Raw genomic sequence first — 12,886 nt, forward strand, 5'->3', positions numbered from 1 at the left:
CTTGTGACCAAGGCTACTGAGACCATGTGACCTGTGGGCTTCCCTTTGTCATCCTATGCCTGGAGATCACAGTGAGGCAGGGACAGCAAAGGGATGCTCAGCTGTCGTCTCTTCCATCGGCCAACCATTTCAGCCTCATGATAAAAACACTAATTTCATTTTTTTATCTTAGGAATAAGCATAGGTATGTCACCTTACTGAAGACTTCCCATAGGTAGCCAACGAAGAGGTAAAGCATCAAAGGCTGGGAACCATCCAAGTAACAGTGAAGCTGATGAAGCAATAGGACAGTGATGTTAGCTGCTTTATCTGTACCTGTGTCTGTCGAGAGAGATTACCAGCATCCACCAACACTGAGTGGATAAGTGATCAGTATGGAGCTGATGCAAAACCAAGGGCAGAGAGACATTTTGATTTTTTCCTTTGGGACTTGGTGAACAGTATATGGATGTTTTTGCTCACACTGGCCACCAATTGTCCATCATTTTTCCTATGGGCTCTGTTCGGAAGTGGTGCTCTAACGCAGAAATCACATCCACTTATCTCAATTTCCTAAACTAACTTTTAATGACACTTCTGTTTTTCTCTTGTTTCTGTTCTTCTGGTTTTTGCAGGACTGGGGCAAGGTGTTCCTGTAGTTGGGCTCATAGTAGAAGGAGGTCCCAATGTGATCTCCATTGTCCTGGAGTGTCTGCGGGAAGAGCCCCCTCTCCCAGTTGTGATCTGTGATGGCAGCGGGCGAGCGTCCGACATTCTGTCCTTTGCACACAAGTATTCAGAAGAAGGAGGGTAAGGTTTCAAGATCTTCACCAAAGCTGTGTAGGCCTATATGCCTTGCTTTCACAGACCTTCATTAAAAAAAACCCTCAAGGACAAAATGCTGCTAACAGAGGCATTCTGCTGTCAGTGAGCTTTTGTTGCCTGCTTGAAATTAATGAGTAGAAGTTGTTAGCACTTTGAAGGCATGTTATGGTCCTTTGAAATGAGCTTGCTCTCAGTACAGCACACTGTTGTACAAGCTCCATTAGGGTTTGCTGCACTGCATTTGGTGCTCGGTTGGGCATGGTAGAAGCAAGGACAAGTTCCCAGGAGTAACTCTTTTCTTCAGGCCAGGGCTGAGGTTAATTAGTGCATGGATTCGCACAATTTGTACTGCCTGATTCTGCTGTGTCGTGTGTATGAACTTCGTTGTCCAAGAGTGCCAGACCAGCTGTGGAAAATTTGGACTTCTTCATTCTCTTGCTTTTGCTTTCCAGGCAAACACCTCATATATTATCTTAATTAGATTATGGCATACCTGTCTTGTGCTGAAGATAGAACCTGTTTCCTTGACTGAAGTTGAAGCTGAGCTTGGATTAAATATTAAGCAGACAAGTAGTGTTGCAAGCAATGTAGATGTTATCTGCTGAATTAGGAGAGCAGCTCTTAGGCTGGATATTTGTTGGTGATTTAATTGCACCAACAGTATTTCTGATTCAGCAACTTTCCTTTCTGTCTAACAAGCTTCCTTAGTTTAGATCAAACTTGGCTTGCTTCTTTTTCTTTTTTTTTTTTTTCTTATTTGTTCTTCCTATCAGCTCATAGGTAATTGAAAGAGCTTATCAGGATCAGTCTTTCTGACATGTGCTCACTGCATGACTTTCCCTCTCAGTCCATATGATGCAGTGTCCAATCTTCTTCTCCATTAATTATGATCAATGTTTTCATCTAGTAAGGCAGATCTGTAATGAGAATTTTTTGTCAGTCCAATCATTTTCTCACAATGAACTTTGAATTTTATTGCATCTCTCTGGCACCTGCTGGTAATGTTTGCCATAATCTGAAAATACATGTGTTTTATTGGGAAATGGATGAAGATTGAAGGGCTGTTTCATTTTGCTTCAGGAGATCAAACATTTCTGACCTTTCTAGAAAGTTTTCAATCTAATTTCTTTAATTATCTTTTGGATTGTTCATTTGTTTCTCAGTTGGGTATTATGAGGTTTCAGATGCATTAGCAAGCTCAGTCCTCTGTTTAAGGCCATAACCAAGGTGACATATCAGAAATGTGAAGTATTTTTGGGTTTTTACTATATGCAAAGGGACTTGGAACATTTAGAAGCAAAGGGTAGGGGTCCTGTAAGGCCTAGTGATAAAATCCTGAAGACTGATCTTGTTAACAGAAATATATCTATGATATATAAGAGGAATAACTGGATATTATAGTTTCTTAAACAGCAGGCCTTCTGAATATATATAATTATTCTGGCAATATCTTCTTTTATGTCTCATTTTTCATTTAGGATAATAAATGAATCCCTTAGGGACCAGCTTCTAGTTACCATCCAGAAAACCTTTAACTACAACAGGAATCAAGCTCATCAGCTGTTTGTCATTCTTATGGAGTGCATGAAAAAAAAAGAACTTGTAAGTATCCTAAAAGTAGTTCACAAAGGTAATTTCTGTGACCAAATTATAGAGCACTTTCAAGTCCCGTTTTCCCAGTAGTTAATGTGAATATTTGTTTTTTGAAAATGAAGAATTTGGGGTTTTTTGGGTTTGCATTTGGTATTAAGTTTGTTAATGTAATAACGTGTTGTTTGGTTATTCTGCTTTTGAATTATTAGTCTTCTAATATGTAGTTAAATGGCTAATCTTTACAATAATTATGATTTTTAAAATCACTGAATTGCAATGGGCTGAACTAAGCAAATGTGCCTAGAAATAATTGGGGGTTTTTACTTCGTTCTGCCTTTTTGATTGTCATATGTAGCACATCCTGCAGCTAAAAAGTGTATAATCAGTAAAATGGATGCTATGATAACTACTTTGGGTAGCTACCATTTCCATTACTACTGGGAAGTAATAGAACCATCAGAAAACCATCAGTTTTGCATGGCAGTTTGGTCACCACTTTTTAGATTTCATGGGTTTGGTGAAGATTTTTCATCAAGTTTGTCATGTTCACCAATGCAGGAATATTTTAGGATAACTTCACTGAAAGAGTTTAATTAAACACTTCTGTGAAAATTAAATTTCTAAGAAAAATTTAATCAAACTGTACTTTAAAAAAAACCCCTAAGTTGTAGGAAATAACAAAGCTTCACCATTCTGCTCTATTTTCTATCCACATGTTCAGTGTCTGTCTTTTCTGTGTTGTAATTTTGTGTGTTTGGTTTTGTGCTGCCCTGTAGATCACCGTGTTCCGCATGGGCTCAGAAGGGCAGCACGACATCGAGATGTCCATCCTAACTGCCCTCCTCAAAGGTGGGTGTTCCAGGCACTTTAGGAAGGATGCACAACAGCATCCCAAGTTTTCAGACTCTTTATAATAATTTATATTTACGGACTCTTTATAATAATTTATTTGGACCAAAGAGGGTAAAAATGAGTTCATTCTGGATGTGGCCATTATGCTGATGGTAAAAAATAAGTAATACTCTGTTCCTTTGTTCCTATGCATTGTCTGACGTTCACTCTTCGTGTTTTAGTCTTTGATCTCTTCACTTGGATTCTAACAAGTAGCTGAGTGTGTTTCGTTGATGTTCAGATTAGCATGAAGCATAAAATCTAGATTGAAAGTTTTGTGTGGCTTTCCCCCCCTGAAAGCGTGGGAGGAGAGTGCTGCAACAACTGTACTGCTGATATTGCAGCTCATTTTATTGCAGTTCTAGCATACATTAATAAAGCTAGGGAAAAAAATGGGAAGGCGAAAGGCTGTCTGGATTTTTCCAGATTTCAGATTGTGCCATTTAAACCTTAGAGCAATAGGATCGGTTCCATATATAATTGGGGTTTTTTATGTTTGCTGAAACAACTGTTTTCTGTCTGCAGTTGATACAAGCTCTGTATGGGATCTCTGGAGTCCCCAAAGCTAAGGAAAAAGAGGGGTATTTTCACACTTTTATGTACAGTATCAGCCAGAGGAGCTGAGAGGGGTCTTTGAGAAGAGTTAAATGTCTGTCTTTAGCATCAGAATAAAAGTCAATGTGGAAGCTTTATTAAAAAATGGAGATAATCTCATTAATCTTTTGGAAATTAGGATTGTGAGGTTAAATGGAAGATGCTATGAATTGATTGGATGAAACCATTGCTTTATGTCAGAATTATTCTAATGGTAGTATGGTATGGAGCCAGGCTTGTTTTCTAGTTATTGCAGAAGATTCTCCAGTCTTGTTTCATCATGTGTGAAATATGAAACTGTGTGTTTCTCTTTAGGTACCAATGCATCTGCCCCAGATCAGCTCAGCCTGGCTTTGGCCTGGAATCGTGTAGACATTGCACGCAGCCAAATCTTTGTCTTTGGACACCACTGGCCAGTAAGACAAAGTTTTCTCATTTGTTTGTCAGTAGTTTAAATGAGGTTGTGTAATATTTACACCTTGGATTTTGATGTTGCACTAGCAGCAATGGTGAAACACTGCAGTTCACCTGTGTAACTAAAATCTTTTATTTAAACTATGTTCATTTCTCACTGTATTGATGCTTTTTGCTTTACTGTGTGAACCATCTGATGCTGAATTACTCCAAAGTGGCATGAGGAGAGCAGCCTGAAATAGGCTGTAAGAATGAAGGGAAAGAATTTTGGTGGTTTTTTTGCTTAGTTGTCTTTCTTGAAACTATGCAATAAAAAGACACTCAAAGGAATACCATTCATGTGCATGCTGTGCATAATGGAGAGACTTATTTCATTTGGAAGCCTGTATCATTAAATTTAAACAAATCTTGCTGCATATGCAGTTTTATTCCTTCACTTCTAGTAATGTGATGATTTCAATATTCAAGGTTCATTAAATGCTTATACAGAGAGGATTTAATAATCCTAAAGATTATGAAGTATAACTACTATTAAATGTTTAATTGGATGGAATGTCCCAATCTCCATGTTATTGTGGCTAGATTTAGAGGTTCCACCAAGAACTGAAGCCTGTTTCTGGTTTGGCCTGGTTCATACTTTTCCTGCGCTGCAGTTTGTGGAGCAGTACCAGCCAGTTGGGATTTGTCATTCCATGTCCATAGAGATTGCTTTCAGAGCAGCCTGTGCTGCCACTTGGCAGTTGCAGTTTTGTTCAGGCTTTTGAATGGATTTGTGGTAGCTGGGCAGAGGAGAGGTTTTTTAGGACTAATAAAACCCCAGGAATGAAGCCTTGTTAAAGGCTTGGTCCTGGAGTGGTCAGTGCAGAGCACAGGGAGTTATAATCCAGTTTCCTTCTCTGTGGAGTTTATGTAACCTAACTATTATCTGGAGCAAGTTAAGCCTCCAAATCACAGACAAGTGGTGTGGTGCATGTGTACCTCTGCCCTGGGCAGATAGGTTGGAAAGGAGAAGGACTTTAACTGAAGAATAAATGTGTCTCAAGAACTATAAACAGAAATACTGTTTGCAGAACAAAAATGAACCAGTGAGTGGCTCTCTGTCCTCTCCTCTTTTTCTGAATTATGGATGCTGTTTGGCATCATGCAGCATTCTTATTAAGCTCTTTCCGTCCAGCTCTTGTTGCTATTTATTTTAACAACTATTGCTTTCAGAGAGAGCAAAGGAACTGAAGTGTCCCAGTCCACTCACACTGTTTTTATTTTCTGAGAGAATCGTCCCCAGTCAATTTCCTTTACTGCTTTAACTTTCATTGTTACTAAGTTAGACATAACAGATTTCAAAAGAGGGTAAAGTCGTGACTATGCAGAAAGGCCCTTAAACTCAGAGAAATTATCATTTTCAGTTGACTTAATGTGAGAAGTGGTGACTGGGGGGTGAGCTTGACAGGGTGTGCTCAATTAAATAGTTACTGTATAATCAATTGAATTTCTAATACTTTATTGCATTATAAATACAGCCTTTAGGAAGCCTTACAGCTCCTGATGGTACAGCTCCTGAGAAGGAAAAGAAGTCTCCAGCGCCCCAGACTAAAGCAGGCAGAGGGAAAGGAAAAGGGAAGAAAAAGGGAGGAAAAGCAAAAGAAGAACCAGAAGAAGAAACAGACCCAAGAAAACTTGAACTCCTGAACTGGGTGAGATGATAATATTTGTATAAAAACTGCTGAAGATTTTTTTTCATTCTGAGGTACAAAGGCAGAAGGAGGATACTTTCATTTTGTAGAATGGTCTCTTGCACATTCCCACAAGATCAGCTGTAGATTCTGCAGGAATGCTGGTTAGTGTTTGAGCCAAGAATCCCTCTCTTGTCCCATGTGCACCACATGCAGCCATATCTCAACAGTACAAGTCAGTATGAGCTGCATCTTCTTCCCTGCACTTGTCAGAAGGAAATAAGACCTCCAGTGAACATCTTACTTCTGTGAATGTGTTAGTTTAATTTGTTCCCATCTGAGCAAGCAAATTTGTTCCCATCATCCCATGCTGAGCAAGCAAATCCCTTTTTCACATAATGTGTCAAGCATGGTATGCCTGGTTTAGTTAAAAATACTGAACAAAATGATTAAAATGTGCATGCTGAAAGACTGAAAGCTACAGTTGTATTGCTAAAGGTTTGGGAAAACTCTTCTCCCTCTATTCACTTCATGTGGTAAAAACGTTACTTTCTAAATTCCTTTTTACTTGCAGACTAATCAACATATGTGGGAACTCACTCCATATCCTAAGTAGTGAAAATGGCTGTGGTTGCTTCCAAACCAACTCATTTGTACTGATGTGGTCTCCCATTCTCCACCCTGCAATTCAGGTGAACTCCCTGGAGCAGGCTATGCTGGATGCACTGGTCCTGGATCGAGTGGATTTTGTGAAACTGCTTATTGAGAATGGAGTGAACATGCAGCACTTCCTGACTATCCCTCGCCTGGAGGAGCTTTATAATACTGTGAGTGAGCAGTTTTGCCACTGTATTGTATGTATATTGAATCACCACAGAAAGGTTTATACAAAAGGAATATTACACAGCTTTTGATAGAAAGGTGTTTGTCAATGTAGCCCAGTTCCTTCTTTTCACCCCTCTGGGGTGTGATGGCACATGGTTGTTGTCTAAAGCTCTGTTTAAGGTGCCAGATTGTGTTAGTGTTTGAAAAAATATGAAGAACTGAAGGTCTAATGAACCATGAATTATTTTTGTTTCAGAGGCTGGGTCCGCCAAATACGCTGCATTTGCTAGTCAGAGATGTGAAAAAGGTAAGCAGTGTTACATTTGTGTGATTGCATTAGCCATGTGAATCAACAGTAAAAGCAAGCATAGCATGGGGCCAAGCAGGCATTTGAAATTAGATGGCAGCTGTTGAAAGTTAAATGTCTCATTGTGGCAAACAGTGATGTCAGCCTAAATTGGGTATGGCAGTGCTAGTAATTTAAAAACTAAGGAGTTAACTAAATTAAGTTTCTATAGTGTAATATGGAATTTGAGATTTAGGTTGATATTGTTTCTTCTCTACAAGAAGCTCCCAATGCAGCATTACAGGGGAAAGGCCTGCTGGGTTAACTGGAAGCCCCACTTGTGACTGCAGAATTTGTTGACTTTTGTTTGTTTCCTTGTGTGTTTTCCAGTTTCTTTTCTCCCACTAGTCCAACTTTTACCTGGGAGAAAATCTCTTCTGTCCTTAATTTGTTCTTCATTTGTTTCCATTTCATGAAAATTTGTTCATTATATGTGAATAGGGACAGTCATTGTGAGATTTGTCGTATTTTCTCTCTTAGAGGTTTTGAAGCTTTTATTCAGTAAAATTCATCTCCATGGAATCACCTGTGTTCATTTCTGTAAGGAAAACTCCCAGTTATTCCAGGGAGGTTCAGATGTGGAGATTATGCAGTATTGTGTTAATGTATAATTCATATAAATATGTTCTGGTTTAGGTTGAATTAGGGGAAACCCTCCAAGGAATCCCCTAATAACAAAACCTCTACCACCCCTCCCCCCAACCCTGGGTTTGGGAAGGAATCTCTTGAACACAAAGTGGAAAAAACCGGTTTATTAACAAATGAATAAACACCCCCCGACACAAGGGAAAAAAAAAAAGAACAGAAAAAGCTCAGGTTACTGTGAGGGGGAGGGCGCGCCGCTTCTTTTACAAGCCCCGGCGATCTTCCTTGGACTCCTCCAGCCAGATCAGCTCCGGGTGCCGGTCCTAAATCTTAAAGGGGGGGGGGGGGGGGGGGGGGAAAGGAGAAGAGGAAAAGGGAAAAAAAAAAAAAAAAAACAAACAGAGCACAGAGGCGGCAGAAGGAAAGGAAGAAAAAACAAAAGAACGAAAAGGGCAAGAAACTAGCAGAAAAATTTGCGATACAGCGAGCGACTAGAAGCGACTAGAAGCAGGGAAGCCAAAAGCCAAAGTGGAGCCAGCCCAGCAGGCCAGTGCCCGCCCCCCCCTAAAGGGGACGGATCACCTTCTTAGACATAACAAGGGTGTCCACGATATGGGATTATGGGATAGAGAGCACTGTCAACCCAGGACATTCCACCCCTTATCCCATATCGTGGACACACAATAAAAAACTCCCATCTCACTTACTCAGACCCTTGACACTTACACATTTCCATTCATCTTACTTGCTCAAACCTTTGACACTTACACGTTTCCTTCTGTTTCACCCCACATTCAGATCTCCCTGAGGTACACATCGTGTTGTTCCATCTTTCTGCATTATCCACCACGTATAACCTGGTCCTTGAGCAGAGACAATTCCACGGATGGGTTTGTCTGTACTCGAGGAAGGGTTGATCCATACTGTCTTTCCCAACAAACCTCTAACATGGGCCACTGGAGCTTTATCTCCATCTACTATATTAAGGAGCTGGGACTGAGCAGGACCCGCTCGGTTGGTAGAACCTCGGGTGTTAACTAGCCAGGTGGCCTTCGCTAAATGCTGTTCCCAGTTTTTTAAGGACCCCCCACCCAATGCTTTCAGGGTGGTTTTTAACAACCCATTGTACCTCTCCACTTTACCTGCAGCTGGTGCATGGTAGGGGATATGGTACACCCATTCAATGCCATGTTCCCTCGCCCAGGTTTTAATAAGATTATTTTTAAAATGAGTCCCGTTGTCTGACTCAATTCTTTCGGGAGTACCGTGCCTCCAAAGGACCTGCTTTTCAAGGCCCAGAATAGTATTGCGGGCTGTAGCATGAGACACAGGGTAGGTTTCCAACCATCCCGTGGTGGCTTCTACCATGGTCAGCACATGGCGCTTGCCTTGGCGGGTTTGAGGCAGTGTGATGTAATCAATCTGCCAGGCCTCCCCATACTTGTACTTAGACCACCGCCCTCCATACCAGAGGGGCTTCATCCGCTTGGCTTGTTTAATGGCAGCGCACGTCTCACAGTCATGGATAACCTGAGAAATGCTGTCCATGGTTAGATCCACCCCTCGGTCTCGTGCCCACTTATAGGTGGCATCCCTACCTTGGTGACCTGAGGCATCATGGGCCCATCGTGCTAGGAACAACTCTCCCTTGTGCTCCCAGTCTAGGTCTATCTTCAACTCTCCTATTTTTGCAGCTTGATCTACCCGCTGATTGTTTTGCTGCTCCTCATTAGCTTTACTTCTGGGGACATGGGCATCTACATGGCGAATCTTCATCGGTAGTTTCTCTAACCGGGCAGCAATATCTTTCCACTCTTCAGCAGCCCAAATGGGTTTTCCTCTACGCTGCCAGTTGGCCTCTTTCCATTTCCCTTCATAAGTCCTACGGTGATCGGGTTCTCGGACAGTCCAGGCAAGGTGTTCAACTGTCGAATACTTTCTGCCATCACAGTCGCTACTCCAAAGGCCCACCTGAACCCTTTCGGGTCTTTAAAATACCCACTCCGGAGGTAATCTATGCCCAAGATGCATGGGGCCTCTGGGCCGGTCGCAATAGGGTGTTTCTTCCACTCATTCTTAGTCAGGCTCACATCTGCCTCCACCAATGTATAGTCCTGTGATCCCCCAGTCACACCAGCAATAGAAATCGATTCTGCCCCTACACATCTCGAGGGGATCAAGGTACACTGCGAGCCAGTGTCAACCAAAGCCTTATAGTCTTGTGGCTTCAATGTGCCAGGCCAACGAACCCACACAGTCCAAAACACACGATTTTCCCTAACCTCTACCTGGCTAGAGGCAGGGCCCCTCTAAGCATGGTTATCCTTCTTCCCTGGGGTATATGTCTTAGAGGTTCCCTCAAGGGGATCGGACATGTCATCATCGACATCATACTTGACATCCTGGCTGCGAATAACTGGAGCTGCTCTCTGTTTAGTGAGACTTCCTCTTTGAATCCTACCTTCCTTCAAATTACGTACCCGTTGTGCCAGAGCAGCAGTGGGCTTTCCATCCCATCTCCTCATGTTCTCTCCAGATTCACGCAAGAAGAACCACAACTCAGCTCGTGGGGTGTACCTTCTCTCCCCATCAAAGGAGCGCCTGCGTTGGATACCAGGGCCTCTAATTTGCACAGCCGAGATTTGGAGGAAGTCCTCCTTAATCTCTTCCCTGAGTTTCCTATGATTCTCCTCTATTTTGTCCTCTAATTTCTGCAGTCGTGTTTCCACAGCTGCAATTCTGGCATGAGTTGGGCCATGTACAGCATCAGCATATGCTCGAAGCTTTTTTGCCATATCGAGCACAGTCTCATCTGTCTCCTCTCGCTTCATTATTGCTAGGGCAGAGGCGTATTCAGATGGCCCAAGTCGCACAAGTTTCCTCCACATTACAGGTGTACATGCTACCAGGTCTGGATTCCTAGTTGTTATGTCATCTGAAAAGATAAGCTCTGCTACTGCCATCTCTCTCAGACGTTGGATCCCCTGTTCTATGGTCCTCCACTGTGTCTGCTGCAAATAAAGGTCATCTGCACACAGGTATCTTTGTGCTACACCGTCCAGAATCCGTTCCCAGAGGCTGTGAGGGCTAGCCTCCCTCATCATGCCCTGATCAATAACAGGGTCTAGCGACAGAGATCCCAAATGCCTCGCTTCAGTGCCATCCAGAACTGTAGCCTCCCCTGCAGCATCCCAAAGGCGGACTAACCAACTTATTATAGATTCATCAGGTTGTCGTCTGTAATCTTTCCTCAGGCCTCGAAGGTCCTTTAGGGAAAATGAATCAATATTGGCTCCAGAATCTACACCCCTCGATGTAGTTTCTGATTTTTGTGAAGGTCCTTCTCCTGGATTATCATCATCATCCTCCACCTTGCGATCGGTCTTAGTTGTACACTTTCCACCTCTTCTATTAGCAGCAACAGCCCTTGGTTGAGCCCTGCTGTCTGATTCGACTACTGGCCTGGAGCCTGGGATACTAGCTGCAGCCTGAGTAATTGGGATAGTAACTAGCTTATCTCCCTGTTCCCTGTTTTCTGTCTGCTGCCCTTCAGTATCTAAGAGAGTGCGATAAACATATGCCAGGGCCCAGCTCACTGTAATAATCCTTTTCTCCTTGGTATTACCCTGGCACCTCTCTTTCAAATACTTAGCCACCTCGGCTGGGTTCTGAATTTGTTCAGATGGAAAGTCCCAGGCTATAGGGTCGGAAAATTCCTTTAAAATTTGGCCCATATCTTCCCATTTCCCACTCCACTCAAGATTTCTCCTACTTGGGTTTGCTGGTAACTCAGAAGTCTCATTAGCCCCTTTGGAAATCTCAGCTTTCAATTTATATAAACTGCAGACAATATAGAGAATGCTTATTAAATTAAATGTCAGAAAGATGGTCTCTTTGACACTCAGGGGAAACTGAACATTTCCTAATAAAGATATAAACAATTCAAAGGAGAAGAGGGAAAACAGAGGCTGAAAAACCTCTTCCCCTGCTTCTCCCCTAACAAACTGAGTGCCCAACCATAACAACGAATCATCAAACATATTTACAACCTTCTTGTAAACAATCACAAACAATCCGAGCCCGGTCAATATTCTGGTTAGTGCCCCACGGCAACATAAGTTACGTATAAGAAGAAATGCTAAAGCTATCTCCGGGTAAGGAAATAACCCTAGACACCACAGAGGTAATAAAACCTCAAAAAACCCTAGAGACCAGAAATATTGACAGGCTTTCACCCCGACTGCCATTACGAGTCCAGAAAAAAGCATCCTGATACACCCACCAAACAATTAGAATCACCAGTATTATTATTAAGGTTTTTTCCACTTTCTTTGACTCGGGTTTCCCGGGCCAACGCACCAAAATATGTTCTGGTTTAGGTTGAATTAGGGGAAACCCTCCAAGGAATCCCCTAATAACAAAACCTCTACCACCCCTCCCCCCAACCCTGGGTTTGGGAAGGAATCTCTTGAACACAAAGTGGAAAAAACCGGTTTATTAACAAATGAATAAACACCCCCCGACACAAGGGAAAAAAAAAAAGAACAGAAAAAGCTCAGGTTACTGTGAGGGGGAGGGCGCGCCGCTTCTTTTACAAGCCCCGGCGATCTTCCTTGGACTCCTCCAGCCAGATCAGCTCCGGGTGCCGGTCCTAAATCTTAAAGGGGGGGGGGGGGGGGGGGGAAAGGAGAAGAGGAAAAGGGAAAAAAAAAAAAAAAAAACAAACAGAGCACAGAGGCGGCAGAAGGAAAGGAAGAAAAAACAAAAGAACGAAAAGGGCAAGAAACTAGCAGAAAAATTTGCGATACAGCGAGCGACTAGAAGCGACTAGAAGCAGGGAAGCCAAAAGCCAAAGTGGAGCCAGCCCAGCAGGCCAGTGCCCGCCCCCCCCTAAAGGGGACGGATCACCTTCTTAGACATAACAAGGGTGTCCACGATATGGGATTATGGGATAGAGAGCACTGTCAACCCAGGACATCATCTGCTTCATAGTTGAACACTTTCCTCATTCAGTGTTGTCACTGTGAGTGTCACTAATGTTCCTGTGCATTCTGCTGTCTGTCTGTCTGTCTCTCCTCTTTTCCATTCCATTTCCATGCTCCCTCTTCAGCGGCAATCCCGGGGATTCAGTTGGGTTAACCTGGAGGTGATGTGCTTCCTTAGG

At 42.6% G+C, this 12,886-nt stretch overlaps 1 protein-coding gene across 1 annotated transcript in view; it reads left to right on the top strand.

Annotated features, from left to right (window-relative positions):
* TRPM1 (transient receptor potential cation channel subfamily M member 1) overlaps window positions 1-12,886 on the top strand; it is a 74,719-nt gene that overhangs the window by 39,641 nt on the left and 22,192 nt on the right. Inside the window, exons 7-13 of the mRNA XM_083871237.1 lie at window positions 615-789; window positions 2,283-2,406; window positions 3,174-3,246; window positions 4,198-4,298; window positions 5,814-5,987; window positions 6,659-6,793; window positions 7,048-7,098. Coding sequence (XP_083727363.1) covers window positions 615-789; window positions 2,283-2,406; window positions 3,174-3,246; window positions 4,198-4,298; window positions 5,814-5,987; window positions 6,659-6,793; window positions 7,048-7,098 — 833 coding nt within the window. The remainder of the gene's footprint in view (window positions 1-614; window positions 790-2,282; window positions 2,407-3,173; window positions 3,247-4,197; window positions 4,299-5,813; window positions 5,988-6,658; window positions 6,794-7,047; window positions 7,099-12,886) is intronic.

This window comes from Zosterops lateralis (genome assembly GCF_965231275.1).
Source record: "Zosterops lateralis genome assembly, chromosome: 13".
NCBI lineage: Eukaryota > Metazoa > Chordata > Aves > Passeriformes > Zosteropidae > Zosterops > Zosterops lateralis.